The 14,618-nt window shown below is 40.1% G+C and overlaps 1 protein-coding gene across 1 annotated transcript; it reads right to left on the bottom strand.

The window, feature by feature from the left end:
• Positions 1-3,883: 3,883 nt before the first annotated feature.
• On the bottom strand, positions 3,884-8,448 carry olfcs1 (olfactory receptor C family, s1). The gene is made up of 6 exons (XM_067389077.1): positions 8,231-8,448; positions 7,501-7,792; positions 6,511-7,326; positions 6,127-6,357; positions 4,931-5,054; positions 3,884-4,779 (listed from the first exon to the last, which is right to left on the bottom strand). The coding sequence occupies exons 1-6, from the start codon at positions 8,446-8,448 to the stop codon at positions 3,884-3,886; spliced, it is 2,577 nt and encodes an 858-aa protein (XP_067245178.1).
• Positions 8,449-14,618: the final 6,170 nt, after the last annotated feature.

The raw sequence follows: 14,618 nt of genomic DNA, 5'->3' as shown, positions 1-14,618 counted from the left end.
CATCCTTCTCATTGGAAGTTCCTCAGGTTTGCTTTCGGGGGCGAAGCTTACCAGTACAAGGTTCTTCCGTTTGGCCTATCATTATCACCCCGCACATTCACGAAGTGCGTGGATGCAGCCCTGGCTCCTTTGAGACTCCAGGGCATTTGCATACTGAATTACATCGACGATGATTCTAGCTCGCTCAGAGCAACAAGCAGTTCAACATCGAGATGTTGTTCTGTCTCACATGAAAAGGCTTGGGCTGAGGCTCAATGCCAAGAAGAGTGTGCTGATACCGGCTCAGACCACCAATTATCTAGGTGTTATGTGGGACTCCACAACAATGCGGGCACGTCTGACTCATGCCCATGTGAGCTCTGTTCTGTCAGCCGTAAAAGGGGTGAAGTTAGGCCAGTCTCTCACTGTGAAACAGTTTCAGAAACTATTGGGTCTAATGGCAGCTGCGTCCAACATAATTCCTTTTGGCCTCCTGCATATGAGACCCCTACAGTGGTGGCTCAGGACCAGGGGGTTTTCCCCGAGGGGGAACCCTTTTCGAATGATCAAAGTCACACGGCGATGCCTTCGTGCTCTAGCCATGTGTAAAGACCCCTGGTTCCTGTCCCAGGGTCCCGCGTTGGGAGCCTCTGGTCGTCACGCAATGCTTACGACAGACGCTTCCCTCATGGGCTGGGTCTTTGGGAGGACCATCAACTCTCCTGGCATATAAATAGGCTGGAGATGATGGCGGTCTTTCTAGCACTAAAACACTTTCTCCCAGACCTGAGAGACCACCATGTGCTGGTCCGCACAGACAATATATCAGTGGTCTCTTATATAAACCATCAGGGGGGTCTACGGTCTCGCCAACTAAATTACTTGGCCCGTCAGATCCTCCTGTGGTCTCAGGGGAAGCTGCTTTCGTTGAAGGCAGCCTATATCCCCGGGAGTCAGAATGTGGGGGCAGACAACCTGTCGAGGCAGGGGCACAAGTAGACCTGTTTGCTTCGGGAGAGTCAACCCAGTGTCCGCTCTGGTACTCCCTCACGCATCCGGCACCCCTGGGTCTGGATGCCATGGTACAGACGTGGCCGAGGCTACGTCTGTACGCTTTTCCCCCGTTCGCTCTGCTCCCACGAGTCCTGGAGAAAGTACGCCAGGAAGGGGTCAGCCTGATACTGGTGGCCCCATACTGGCCGACCCGAATATGGTTCTCGGACTTGGTGTCCATGATAGACGGCGCTCCGATGGAGCTCCCCTTGAGACGGGATCTTCTCAGGCGAGCGGCGTGATAATACATCCCCACCCAGAACTATGGAAACTATGGGCCTGGCCTCTGAGGGGGACAGGTTCATAGAGGCTGGTCTCTCATCTGAGGTTGTTGAGACCATACTTAGCTCCAGGGCTCCCTCCACGAGGAAGCTTTACTCTTATAAGTGGAATTTATTCTCTTCCTGGTGTAGACAACATGAAACGGACCCTGTCCATGCCCCTATCAGCATTGTGCTATCCTTTCTCCAAGAAAAATTCTCGGAGGGCTTATTCAACCTTGAAGGCTTATGTTGCGGCTATATCGATATATTCAAGCCTTTCATCCTCCTCCATTTATATCTTCGGATCAGGAAAAACTAAATCTGCTTTGCCCAGTGAGGGCTTTGGACGCTTGTGTCCACAGAGCTGCCCTGTGGCGTAAAACAGAGCAATTGTTCGTCTGTTACGGTTCTCCTAATAAAGGTGGACTGGCGTCCAAGCAGAGGATGAGCAAGTGGGTGGTTGAGGCCATCTCACTTGCATATAAAGCGGTCGGACAGTCCTCTCCTTTTAAAATCCACGCTCATTCCACAAGGGGTATGGCGGCATCGAAAGCTTTGATGTCTGGCGTCTCTATTAGTGACGTTTGTGATGCAGCTGGATGGTCAAACCAGCACACATTTATCAAATATTTTAACCTTGATGTGGGCTCCACTCCGGGGTCCTCCGTACTGTCGAGCTAACATAGCAAGCATTTGAAGTACGGCACAGTTGGGATTGCGTTCCCAATGCGTTTCACGCAGTGTCGATAGTTCCCACGAAAGGGAACGTCTCGGGTTACGGATTTAACCCTGGTTCCCTGAGTAAGGGAACGAGACGCTGCGTCTCTTGCCGTACCCCTGCAAGCTAGCGAGTGCTTGCTTCAGATTTTCACAGAAGCTAGCGTTCTCTGCATCCGGGCATGCTTTATAGTTTCCTGGTCCGTGACGTCATCCGCCTCTGACGTCTCGTTACACGATTGGTTGGATACAGGAGTGCTTCAATGACGATATCACGCAGAAGGTTCCCAATGCGTTTCACGCAGCGTCTCGTTCCCTTACTCAGGGAACCAGGGTTACATCTGTAACCCGAGACGATCTCCAGAGCTGTCCGTGCTCAGCAGACTGCACAAATTGTGGAGACGACCCAAGATACAGCGCCCACACTGAACGGGGAACGAGGCGAGTCTGAGAGAACAGCAAGGGCAACGATCAGCTGTCACTCCTCATCTAAGCATCCTGGGCACAAACAGCGAAACAGGTAAAACACAGAACACAAACAGAACGAAGGAAAAAGAAACATGAGACAAGCACAAAGTGATTTACTGACAAAAAAGGTGAGACACAGCAGAGATTATAAGGGGAACGGGAGTGAGTGACAGTTGAGGGAAATCAGCTCATGATCTGTGCACCTGTGCTGCAAAATCAGCACTGATTTCAGAAAATGACAGGACACAGACAACAGGATGAAGAAAATGATGCACCCTGAACCATGACAGGTAGGGCTTTTAGTTTTACAGTGCCTAAGTTATGTAATGCTTTACCACTGCACATTTGTTATCGTGCTGTGCTGTAGAGATGAGACGAGTACAGGAATCCACAATAATAAGGGTTTTAATGTCAACAAGGAACAGACAAGCAGCATAACACACATGTATCAAACAATATAACCGACAAGGAGTGCAGGGAGTGAGTCCAACTAAAAGGGACAAGGACAAACAGGTGCTGGGAATCCGGGGAGATGGCGGGTAGACTGAAGAGGGAAGTGAAGACAGGTGTGGTGAACAGGAGGATGCTGAGAACTGCAGTCCTGGAAGGTGTGAATGTAACAGCATTCACCAGCTGGATTCAATTTCTCATTTTAAAGCTCAGATAAAAACGTATCTATTTAGCTTTTAATGTTTTGGTTGTTTGATGTGTGTTTGTTTTGTATGCTTTGAATTTTATTGCCTTGCTTTATATTGTATGGTGTCCTAGAGTGCCTTGAAAGGCATCTATATATAAAAGGTATTATTATTATTATTATTATTATTTATTTGTGTCTGGTTCACCCTCAAATCCTACATTGACATCAGTTTAATGAATTTAGTACTAAACATTCCATTATCACTCACTGATAATTTGCTTCGTAATTTACACAGAAGTCTTCATCATGTTTTACCATTCATTTGTAGACGGTGCCTTCCTTTATCCTTGCATCTTGCATTCTTGTACAGGCTCAATCTACAATTAAGATCTGGTAAATGTCTCTCAGTCCCATGATGGCTAATAACCGTGGACAAAGTGACTACTGAAAACCCAGCTATCTCTCTGTAGTGTGTTTGAAAGGGGACTCTCTAGTGTCACTGCACAGCGGAAGTGGTTATTTGTGGAAGTTGTCATCCAAGGACAAATGAACAGGAGGATTTTTCTGTTTATTCAAATCATATTGTTTACTGAGACAATACATTGAAATACACATATACAAATATAAAAACAAAACACTTATAACATATAGAATAAAATGTTTAATTAGACTAAATGCATATTTATTCATTTATTTATTTTGTGATAATAAACATTGCAGTCAGTAAAAATGTTGCCCTCTCTCAGAAGTCTTGCATTTGTAAACCTTATCTTGCCATCATGTTCTTTTTTGTATTTTTCTCAGGTTTAAGCAGAATGATGTAACATTTTGGGGTGAATATGCACAGCAACAGGCCGTAACTGGAAGCCAAAATGGCAAAAATCTCCACAGCCACTGTGTACTTCCCCGGTGAGCTGACGTACGCTGGCACAAATGCAATCCACACAGCACAGAAGATCAGCATACTGAAAGTAATGAATTTAGCCTCATTGAAATTGTCTGGGAGCTTTCGAGCAAAGAAGGCCAGCAGGAAGCAGATCACTGCTAACAGACCGATGTACCCCAGCACCAGTACAAACCCCACAACAGATCCCACTGTGCACTGCAGGATCACTCGAGCACCAAGCTCACCCGCACTCTCTTTGGGCAGAGGGGGAGCCATCAGCAGCCACAGCAAACATATGACAATCTGAACCAGCGTGCAAAGGAAGATGCCTGTCCTCTGCTGGATGGGCCCAAAGTACTGCATCAGGTTAGTTCCAGGTAGAGTGGCCCGAAAAGCCACCAGCACCACCACAGTCTTACTAAGGACGCAGGCGATGCAGATCACAAAGCTCACTCCAAACAGGGTGTGACGTAGCATGCAGTTCCATGGCGCAGGGCGGCCAATGAAAACTAGTGCGCACAGGAAGCAGAGGGTGAGTGACACCAATAGCAGGAAGCTCAGCTCTGAGTTGTTAGCCCGCACAATGGGTGTCTCACGATGATGGAAAAAAGCAGCCAGAACAGTTGTTGTCAGTGTTGCCCCAGTGACAGATAAGACTGTCAGGACAATTCCCATGGTATCTTGCAAGGACAGAAATTCTACAACTTTTGGGATGCACATTGTTCTTTCAGTATTTGACCAGAACTGCTCAGGGCATCTTGTACACTCTGTAGAGTCTATGGAACATTATAATAGAGATGACGACATGGCACATGAGTTTGGCCTTACATTTAATAGACCACCATTTCTCAAATGGTGAATCATGATCCTTAAAAGCAATCTTGCCATTATTTACAAACTGAATGTTTTTACATATGTTAATAATACCTGTCACATTGCTGATTTCCCCTGCTGCACAAGAGAGGCAGTCAAAACAGCAGATGGGTTTTCCTTTTTGTACAGCCTTTCTAGTGCCCGGAGGACAGCTCACACTGCACACAGATACAGGAACCTGAAAGATAGAGGATGAAACTCCATCAGACTCACAGTAGCCCTCTAACAATGTGTCACATCGGCACAACAAGCACATAAAGAACAGCAGAAAGATTTTTTTTTTCCCTCTCACATTTGCAAGACGGATAAAAAAAAAAAAAAATGTATAGACTCATTCTCATGACATATCTCTCCTTTCACATCAGAGGTCTGAAAGGATTGTATCTACTATGTCCCCGGCCGTAGTACACATACCTTTCAAAAGAGACCAAAACCATGCATGTATTCCAAATGGTTCAAGAACAGCATGCAATTTACTTTGGGTATGCTTTTTTAGGCAAATTCTAAATTAATGCAAAGGGGTTAAAGGATAATGGGCACATACACATTCGTGAAATTACAGAATACAACAATTAAGGTCAATGCACATTATAATAAGCATATACACTACACACAACACCAACACACAAGTACCACCACACACAGATGTTTTCATTTGGGAGGAGATTCCTGCCATTGCAATTCTGTTCTTTGGTTTATTGACTGCTGTTTTTTTTTTTTTTTTCCCTTCTGTCTCAACATTGCAAAATTACAATAATAACAAAGAAATGGTGGTCTTCTAACATTTCACAAAAAAAAAAAAAAATCTAATATATATTTATATATATTTATATATATATATATATATATATATATATATATATATATATATATATATATATATATACAGATAAAGCAGGATTGAACATCTTTCTTTTCTCTATTTGTATTTGCATCTCCTAAACTTTCATTGCATAGATAACAGAATGTCAAACCTAAATGCTAAACGTATTCTCAAATAAATAAATAAACAATTACTTTTTAAGTGTCAAAATTTTTCTTAATTTTGAATAGTGTGTCTATTGTTTCATATTTCACAAAAAATGTCTTGTTTTGCTTGATAATCTGCTTGTGTTACAAAAAATAAATGTCACCTGACTTTTTTGTTATTTTAATATATTTTTTATACAGTATGGCTTAAGTGTCCAAATACTTTATGGGGCCGGTGTATTTTAGGGCAAAAAAATGAACCAAAGTCACAGGACTTTTACCTGCTCAGCCCAGCCCCCACCCCAAACCACTTTCTCAAGGTTTATGTTCAGCTCCTGGCCTGGTCCTTTGGCTGCATCAAACTGTCCAACCTGGACGAAATGCACTGCTCCACTTTCATCTACATGCCAGTTCATAATGTCATATGAGGCAGATGGCTCACCGTTATCTTCAAAATAAACGAGCTCACCCACTGGTGTTGTGAAGTTTACTGCATTTAAGTAGTGCAGAAGCTGTAAAAGGAAAATGTGCAATATATATATATATATATATATATATATATATATATATATATATATAATTTATATAAATAATATAGCTTATGTAAAATAAATAATTGAAAATGATTTAATGATTATTTCAATTTTAAGCTCTTTTTTCTATACCTGTCTGGGCTTTATCCTGGTCACATTAGGACATTCTCCATCTTTAAACGGCCCTCTACCAGGCTGACAGGCCATCATGTTGTGAATAGCATTGGCAATAGCATACACAGCCTTATACACATTGTAAGTGACTCTCAGTTGTGAAACATCTGTGTAGATGCGTCCATGTTTCTCCACATTCTCTGAGCCTGTGCACTTTGGGCTTTTAGAAGGCTGCCAGTCCAGTGTCAGTGAGCATCCAAATATTTCTTCCCATACATCTTTTACGAACGGTTCATTTGGCTGCTTCACAGGGCTCAGCTGAGCAAGATAAGCACCAAGACCCTGAATATCAGCTCGGCGCAGGGCAAAGCCGATGGTACCGGCTAGAAAAGGAATGCTTGTTGGGTCGGAGTACTGAGTGGAGGTGCTCCAGGCCTCTGTGGCTATCCACTGCCTGTTGGTCACATTCTGCACCACCACTTCCTTGAACAAAACTTCAAGGTCTGGGCCGATGGCAAAGGTCACCACCACACGAGCTGTGGAACTCTGGATCCTCTCCATAATCCGCCTGATCCTGCTCTGTGAATGGGATTTGGGAATGACTTCTACATAGTCCACACACACCCCTGTACCTTCGAGCTCTTTCAAAAGCAGCTGCGAGCCACTTTTACCATATTCATCATCCCCTGCGACCACCCCCACCCAGGTCCAGTCCAGCAGCTGCAGCAGACGGGCCATAGCTTTGGCCTGGAAGGCATCACTGGGAACAGTGCGCAGGAAAGAGTGAAATCTGCGACTATCACTGAGACAAGCACAGGATGCAAAATAACTCACCTGGACAAACAAAACACAAGACAATAGTTGGGAGGAAAGGGAAGCATTTCACTGAAATGTATGAAATTCTGATTACTGAATTTTTACTGGTTACCGTTTTTCATAAATAATATAATAAATAAGCACAAAATTCTGCAAAATCACAGCTGTAAAATACAGAACATTTTATTATACCATGGGTATATCAAAAACTCCCAGTGTGTCAGCCACCACTATTGAGGCAGAGGAACGAGCGTCACCAACAATGACAGGCACCATTGGAGTCCCGTTGCACTCTGCACCTGACACTGTCTCCTCCTGCCCTGTTACCAGAGCTAAAGCAGCACTCAGTGTTGTGCCCTCAGCTAGGCAGGTATCGGCTACCAGATACCCCAAAGTAACATTTGGTAGCAGAACAGGGTCTCGATTAATCTCCTCCACGGTAAAAATCATAGCTTTGAGCCAGCGGTATGAACGAAGGTCAACACTGAGGGAAATCAAAAAATAGTTTAATTTGATGTTTTATTCAAGGAGGAACTGGATAGATGGCACAGTTCGTCAATATTTGTTATGAAGGGAAGAATCAATGAATGGAAGATTCTTAACATTATGTTAAAATATACACACTAAAAATATTTTGCCAAGCAACCTCAATTTTGCTTTATCTAAATAAAAAAAAAAAAAAAAAAAAAAATATATATATATATATATATATATATATATATATATATATATATATATACATATATATATGGTTAGTTAATGTTAGTTAATACAGTGCCCTAATAAATATACATGAATTCATAAAAATGTGTTGTGTTGGAAATATTTTACTTTCAACAATTAATTATGGTTGAATTGCAAACAGTTGCTCTACAACCCTGACTTTTAGTTCATTTTAAACACTCACTTTATGTATACTCACCCATGGCAGCGAGCACCATGCTGTCTTTCACTGAAAGCATGATCAGGTTTTGGTGATTCAACATGAACTGGAAACAGACCACCAATTATCACATTTCCCTCTTTATACAGGCTCTCTGAAACAAATCTGCTCTGCAGACCACAGGACAGGCCTGCACCACAAACCCTGACCAACTCAACAATAAATCCCACCAGCCACAACCACATAATCAATCCCATCACTTTACAGATGCACAGAGAGAGAGAGAGAGAGAGAGAGGGGGAGAGAGAGACTGACTGAGTGCAGGCTCACACTTTTCCTGCAAAGGAAGAAGGGTTGGATGATAAATCCCCTTTTGTAGACTTTAATTTGCCTAGGGCAAAAGAACATGCAACTGGAAAAACACTTGAGTGGGGGATAATTGCTTAAAGCCCTTGCGGAGAGTGATTTTCCTGGAGGATGGGGGGAAAAAAGCAACTTTTAGAACTGATAATTTGAAGATGAGAGCAATAGAGCAAAGCAAGACAAAGTAAAAAAGATAACAACAAAACAAATGTTATGATGATCTAGAATAAAAAAAAATATTTTGTGTTGTCATCCCTCAGAATAATTTTTTGTGTGTATGTATATTTGTTGTGCTGAGAATGCTGTTCGGCCTACAGGGAAAATGGAGGTAATTATAGCATATTAAGCAATCACTATGACACCAGGGGTAATCATTCTGTTTTCTGGAGCTGTGTGAGAATGATCTGCTCAAAATTTTACTCAGACTGATTCACACAATCTTCACACACATGCATAATTGATGTTTAGTAATAGAAACATCAGTCAGCACCAAAAATAACTTTTAAACTTTTGTTTTTTAAATTGCTTGAGGGAAAAAGAGGAAAGTAGCAGGGAAGAGAGGAACACAGTTGACCCCTTTTCTTACGCTCCTGATTAGTTCTAGGTAATTGATGCCTTTTGGATCATTGAGTGTTTTTAGTATTATTTATATACTATTATATTATAGTATTTATTAATAATTTAAATTTTAATAATCTTGGTATGTGCTTTTCTCATATTATTATTTTATTTGCTTTCATTTATTTTTGTTTCAGGTTTAGCTTTATACTTTTACACAATTTCAACTAAATACTCTTCTTTTGAACTTCCTATTCATCAAAGAATCCTCAAAAATACATATCACGATTTACATAAAAATATTAAGAAGCAAAAACTGTTTGAAAATAATATGAATATTTCAAAATATACAATAATGTTTTTACTGACATATTTGTATATATATATTTTGAATAATATATTAACGTTATGCAGCAATAAATTATTCAGAAAATGAAAGACATATACTGATTAATTATTTAAATGAATTTCAACATTTAGTATTTAGTTAGATAATTTTTTAACCCATTCTTACCAATGCTTCCACATTAGTCATTTAGGTAATATTAAAAATGGTTACATATTTAAAACAGCATAATTAGCAACTAAATGTTTAAGTTTGCAAGGCGTAAAAATACACGCATAATCAACAAATGTAAGACATATTGTGACAATGCAGCATTAGGCAAATGGGGCAAACGAGACTTTACAGGCCTAAAACTTTTTCACACTGACTCTGTTTAGACATAAGGATTTTGTGCTAAGTCCTTACATTTGAGATAACCTCAATCAATTTAAGTGCAAAATATATAGTTTCCCCAAGGGGCTATGTGAAGCCCAGCTGGAAGAACCTGTCCTAAGAGAGGAATATGGGCCTCTGACTGATTCGGTCTCCACTGGGAAATGCTTATGCAAATTCTCAAAAAAATTAAAAGCAACACTTCCAAAAGGAAACAAACAAAACACCAATTTGTAGTCCTCTTTAATCTAGTATTTAACACAAACAACCAGATTTTTTATTAATTCATTAACATCAATTTATTCAAATCATTTCAATGTTTTTGGACTGGAATACTTTTTCCACATGTATTGTTTATGTACTATTGGTAAGTGTCATATATTCTTTTTCTTTTTTATTTTTGATTCCAAGGTTCAAAGTTCTTTATCTTTGCATATATACATGTGATGTCAAGTCACCTTTATTTATATAGTGCATTTATTTATACAGTATAGATCGTTTCAAAGCTGCTTTACAGTGATAAAAGGAAAATTGTTCAATGATGCAAACAGTTTATTTATTTTTTTTATTATTATTATTATTATTATTATTTTTTTTTTTTTTGATGTGCATCAAGGAATTTATTCGGTAAAAGTGTTTCCCTCTTAGTTTATGCACATTTTCATATTGCATTAAAATTTTCCAAGTCAGTTGAGCACATTTGTTTTTTATGCACATTTTCAGAATTTAATCTTGGTGTTTCCAATCAGCATTTTTTTTATGCAATATCCCAAAATGTGCATAAAAATAGGTGGATGGAAACATAGTGATGTAATGTTCTAAAATGTTTTACAATGTATACAGAATCAGTACAGAGTGCACATTAACCCCACATTTTACTTTTGTTTCCCCGTTTAAGTACAACTTAATACCTTAGTGGATTTAATCACTTTTGAAGGAAGCACAGGAAACTGGATATAACAAGTGCTACATGGCTTATTAGTAAAACAGTTAAATCTTCCCAGATAAAACAATGCATCACAAAAGGTCACGTTAAAAGCAAAGAAGCAGAGAAGCTTTCATACACTAAAGAATGGAGACAACCGAGCAGCTCTATTAATCATGTTGTAAACCACTGTGACATTTTTTTGCATACTTTTTACCACAGCAACAAACTACATTTTATTTCGCCTTGGAGTTTGTGCCCAATTACTGACAGACTTCTAAAAGACCCAAGATTCGGTTGAGATAATGTGGATCATTGGGAAAGATTTACCGATACATGCGATACATGACACACACTAATAGCAACAGTGTTTGAACACAAGAAGAATTTTTAGATTCTTGATTCTGAGTAATAACTTATCAGGAAAAATAAAGTCAGAACAAATATGTGAGCAGCAAAACAAGAAAGATGTTGAGGCAAATTTGATAGATCACTAGATAGTTTACAAGTCAGGGCAGGCCAAAAGACAAAGAGAACTGCATCTGCTTCTCAAACGGAAGGCTGCATCCTATGAAGGCTGCCACATCATCAAACGTCACTGAAGGCCATCTCAATCGGAAGGATCCTTGAAAGGCAGCCTTTGATTCACATGCTTTGTTCAGCAGAATTTGAAGGATGCATGTATCCTTCGCAACCTTCATTCACCCACAATCCTTTGTACACATTCCATTTCACAAAAATAAACTGTAATGAGATGTCTGAATTTATTATGAAATGTTATTATTAAGACAAAAATAATGTTTTTGGACATGAAAGCATAGATATTATCTTTTGATTTGGTGTAAACACTTAACACTCAACTACCAACAATGGAAGCCATTGAGAGACTGCAGACGGCTATGATTCACTGTATTACAAATCTTTATATTATCTGACTTTCAATAAATGCAATACAAAGTATTTTTCCAAAAGTAAGTTTTATTAGTATTTTTGTGCCATGACGGTGGGGGCAGGAACATGTGTCATGTAGCCATACGCTAGACCGTCTCGTTCTAGCATTTAAGAACAGGAAATCACCCTCACCCCCTTCATTCCATATGGATATGATCTCTGTTATACAGATGTAAAGACTTTTACTATTACACTTTTGTATATTGGAATAAGTACTTTATTTATTTCTCTCCCCCTCTTCTTCTATTTCTGTGTGTGTGTGTGTGTGTGTGTGTGTGTGTGTGTGAGTTTGTTTATATTACATTGTGGGGACCAAATGTCCCCACGATGTAATATAAACCAGCCACCGGTCCCCACAATGTAAATTAATTAATAAAAATACTAAATTATGTTTTTGTGAGAAAATAAAGGTGTGCACAGTTTCCTGTGATGGTTAGGTTTAGGGTTAGGGGTAGGGTAGGGGGATAGAAAGTACGGTTTGTACAGTATAAAATGCATTGCGGCCTATGGAAAGTCCCCACAATTCACAAAAACAAACGTGTGTGTGTGTGTAGTTCGAGCAAGTTTTTGTTTGTTTTGTTTTTTTTTTTTTTGTTTTTTGTGTTTTAATCCTTAAAATAAAGTATTCAAAAAAATGTATATGAACTCAATTTAATTATCTTCACAGATTGTTTTAAAGGATTCCCAGCTTGTTGTTCTTGTGCTGTTGGGACAGCAGTGTGCATCCACATTGTTGCAGCACTGTAGCAGACAACACACTATTCATAACTATTGCAGTTCCTCCTGTACATAGCTGCACTAAAATGGAGCAGAGCTGGCACAAATCTAGAACAATGGTAGGGTTAAGAGAATTATCAAATGCTTAATTGATGACATAGATAATTAATAAACTTGGAAAAATAATATTAATGGCTCTGCAAGTTGTTTTATTCACTGAGCTATTACTAACCCTACTGTATATATATATATATATATATATATATATATATATATATATATATATATATATATATATATATATATATATATATATATATATATATATCCGATTCCAAAAAAGTTGGGACACTGTACAAATTGTGAATAAAAACAGAATGCAATGATGTGGAAGTTTCAAATTTCAATATTTTATTCAGAATACAACATAGATGACATATCAAATGTGTAAACTGAGAAAATGTATCATTTTAAGGGAAAAATAAGTTGATTTTAAATTTCATGGCATCAACACATCTCAAAAAAGTTGGGACAAGGCCATGTTTACCACTGTGTGGCATCCCCTCTTTTTTTTTTTTTATAACAGTCTGCAAATGTTGCTCAAGTTTAGGAATAGGAATGTTTTCCCATTCTTGTCTAATACAGGCTTCTAGTTGCTCAACTGTCTTAGGTCTTCTTTGTCGCATCTTCCTCTTTATGATGCGCCAAATGTTTTCTATGGGTGAAAGATCTGGACTGCAGGCTGGCCTTTTCAGTACCTGGATCCTCCTTCTACACAGCCATGTTGTAATTGATGCAGTATGTGGTCTGGCATTTTCATGTTGGAAAATGCAAGGTCTTCCCTGAAAGAGACGACGTCTGGATGGGAGCATATGTTGTTCTAGAACTTGGATATGCCTTTCAGCATTGATGGTGCCTTTCCAGATGTGTAAGCTGCCCATGTCACACGCACTCATGCAACCCCATACCATCAGAGATGCAGGCTTCTGAACTGGGTTGTCCTTGTCCTATTTAGTCCGGATGACATGGCGTCCCAGTTTTCCAAAAAGAACTTCAAATTTTGATTCGTCTTACCACAGAACAGTTTTCCACTTTGCCACAGTCTATTTTAAATGAGCCTTGGCCCAGAGAAAATGCCTGCGCTTCTGGATCATGTTTAGATATGGCTTCTTTTTTGACCTATAGAGTTTTAGCCGGCAACAGCGAATGGCACAGTGGATTGTGTTCACCGACAATGTTTTCTGGAAGTATTCCTGAGCCCATGTTGTGATTTCCATTACAGTAGCATTCCTGTATGTGATGCAGTGCCTTCTAAGGGCCCGAAGACCATGGGCATCCAGTATGGTTTTCCGGCCTTGACCCTTACGCACAGAGATTGTTCCAGATTCTCTGAAACTTTGGATGATATTATGCACTGTAGACGATGATAACTTCAAACTCTTTGCAATTTTTATCTGAGAAACTCCTTTCTGATATTGCTCCACTATTTTTTTGCTGCAGCATTGGGGGAATTGGTGATCCTCTGCCCATCTTGACTTCTGAGAGACACTACCATTGATTGGACACTGAGGATGAGAGGGAGAGGACGCTGGCGTGGCTTGTTCGCCGCTTCTCTGTTTCTCCAACTGAAAACCCCTTACAGTGCAACAGTTGTTGTTATGGTCTAACCTATAACGTTTATCGACCAGTAATACGTTCAGTAAGTTATATGTGGATTTGTATGTGTTCTGTACGGACTCCACTGACTCAAGCGGCTGCTCACCTACCAGTTTGCTATCGCCTGTTGATTCCCGTGTCTGTTCGTCGCTGCCTGTTGCCGTGGGGCTTTCGCCTGAGGTCGCTGCCGATGATCGTGAGGTGTTCACCCATGGTCACGGTTGTTTGTTTGCTGTGTCTGTTGGCTTTTCTCTTTGCATCACGAGCGTGGATTGCGGCTGGCAAATGACTCTCCACGACTGGCATAATGCTGAATTATTCAGCCATTCAATTACTATACCACTCCATCGTGTACATCAGTCATTAAACAACTTTGACTCCTTCGCCGGCCCAGTTATATTCACAGAAGTTGCCGTCGAAAGTTTGTTTTCTCCCGGTCTGATCACAACATCTCATCCATCTGGACTGGCGTGCGCACTGTCGCATCTCGAACACATCATCAGAGCGCTGTCTCTCCTAGGACTAGAAGCGCTGAAGTT

The sequence above is a fragment of the Chanodichthys erythropterus genome, chromosome 7 (assembly GCF_024489055.1).
Source record: "Chanodichthys erythropterus isolate Z2021 chromosome 7, ASM2448905v1, whole genome shotgun sequence".
Taxonomy (NCBI): domain Eukaryota; kingdom Metazoa; phylum Chordata; class Actinopteri; order Cypriniformes; family Xenocyprididae; genus Chanodichthys; species Chanodichthys erythropterus.
Note: the sequence above shows the minus strand (reverse complement) of the source record. Positions and strands in the feature narration are given on the sequence as shown.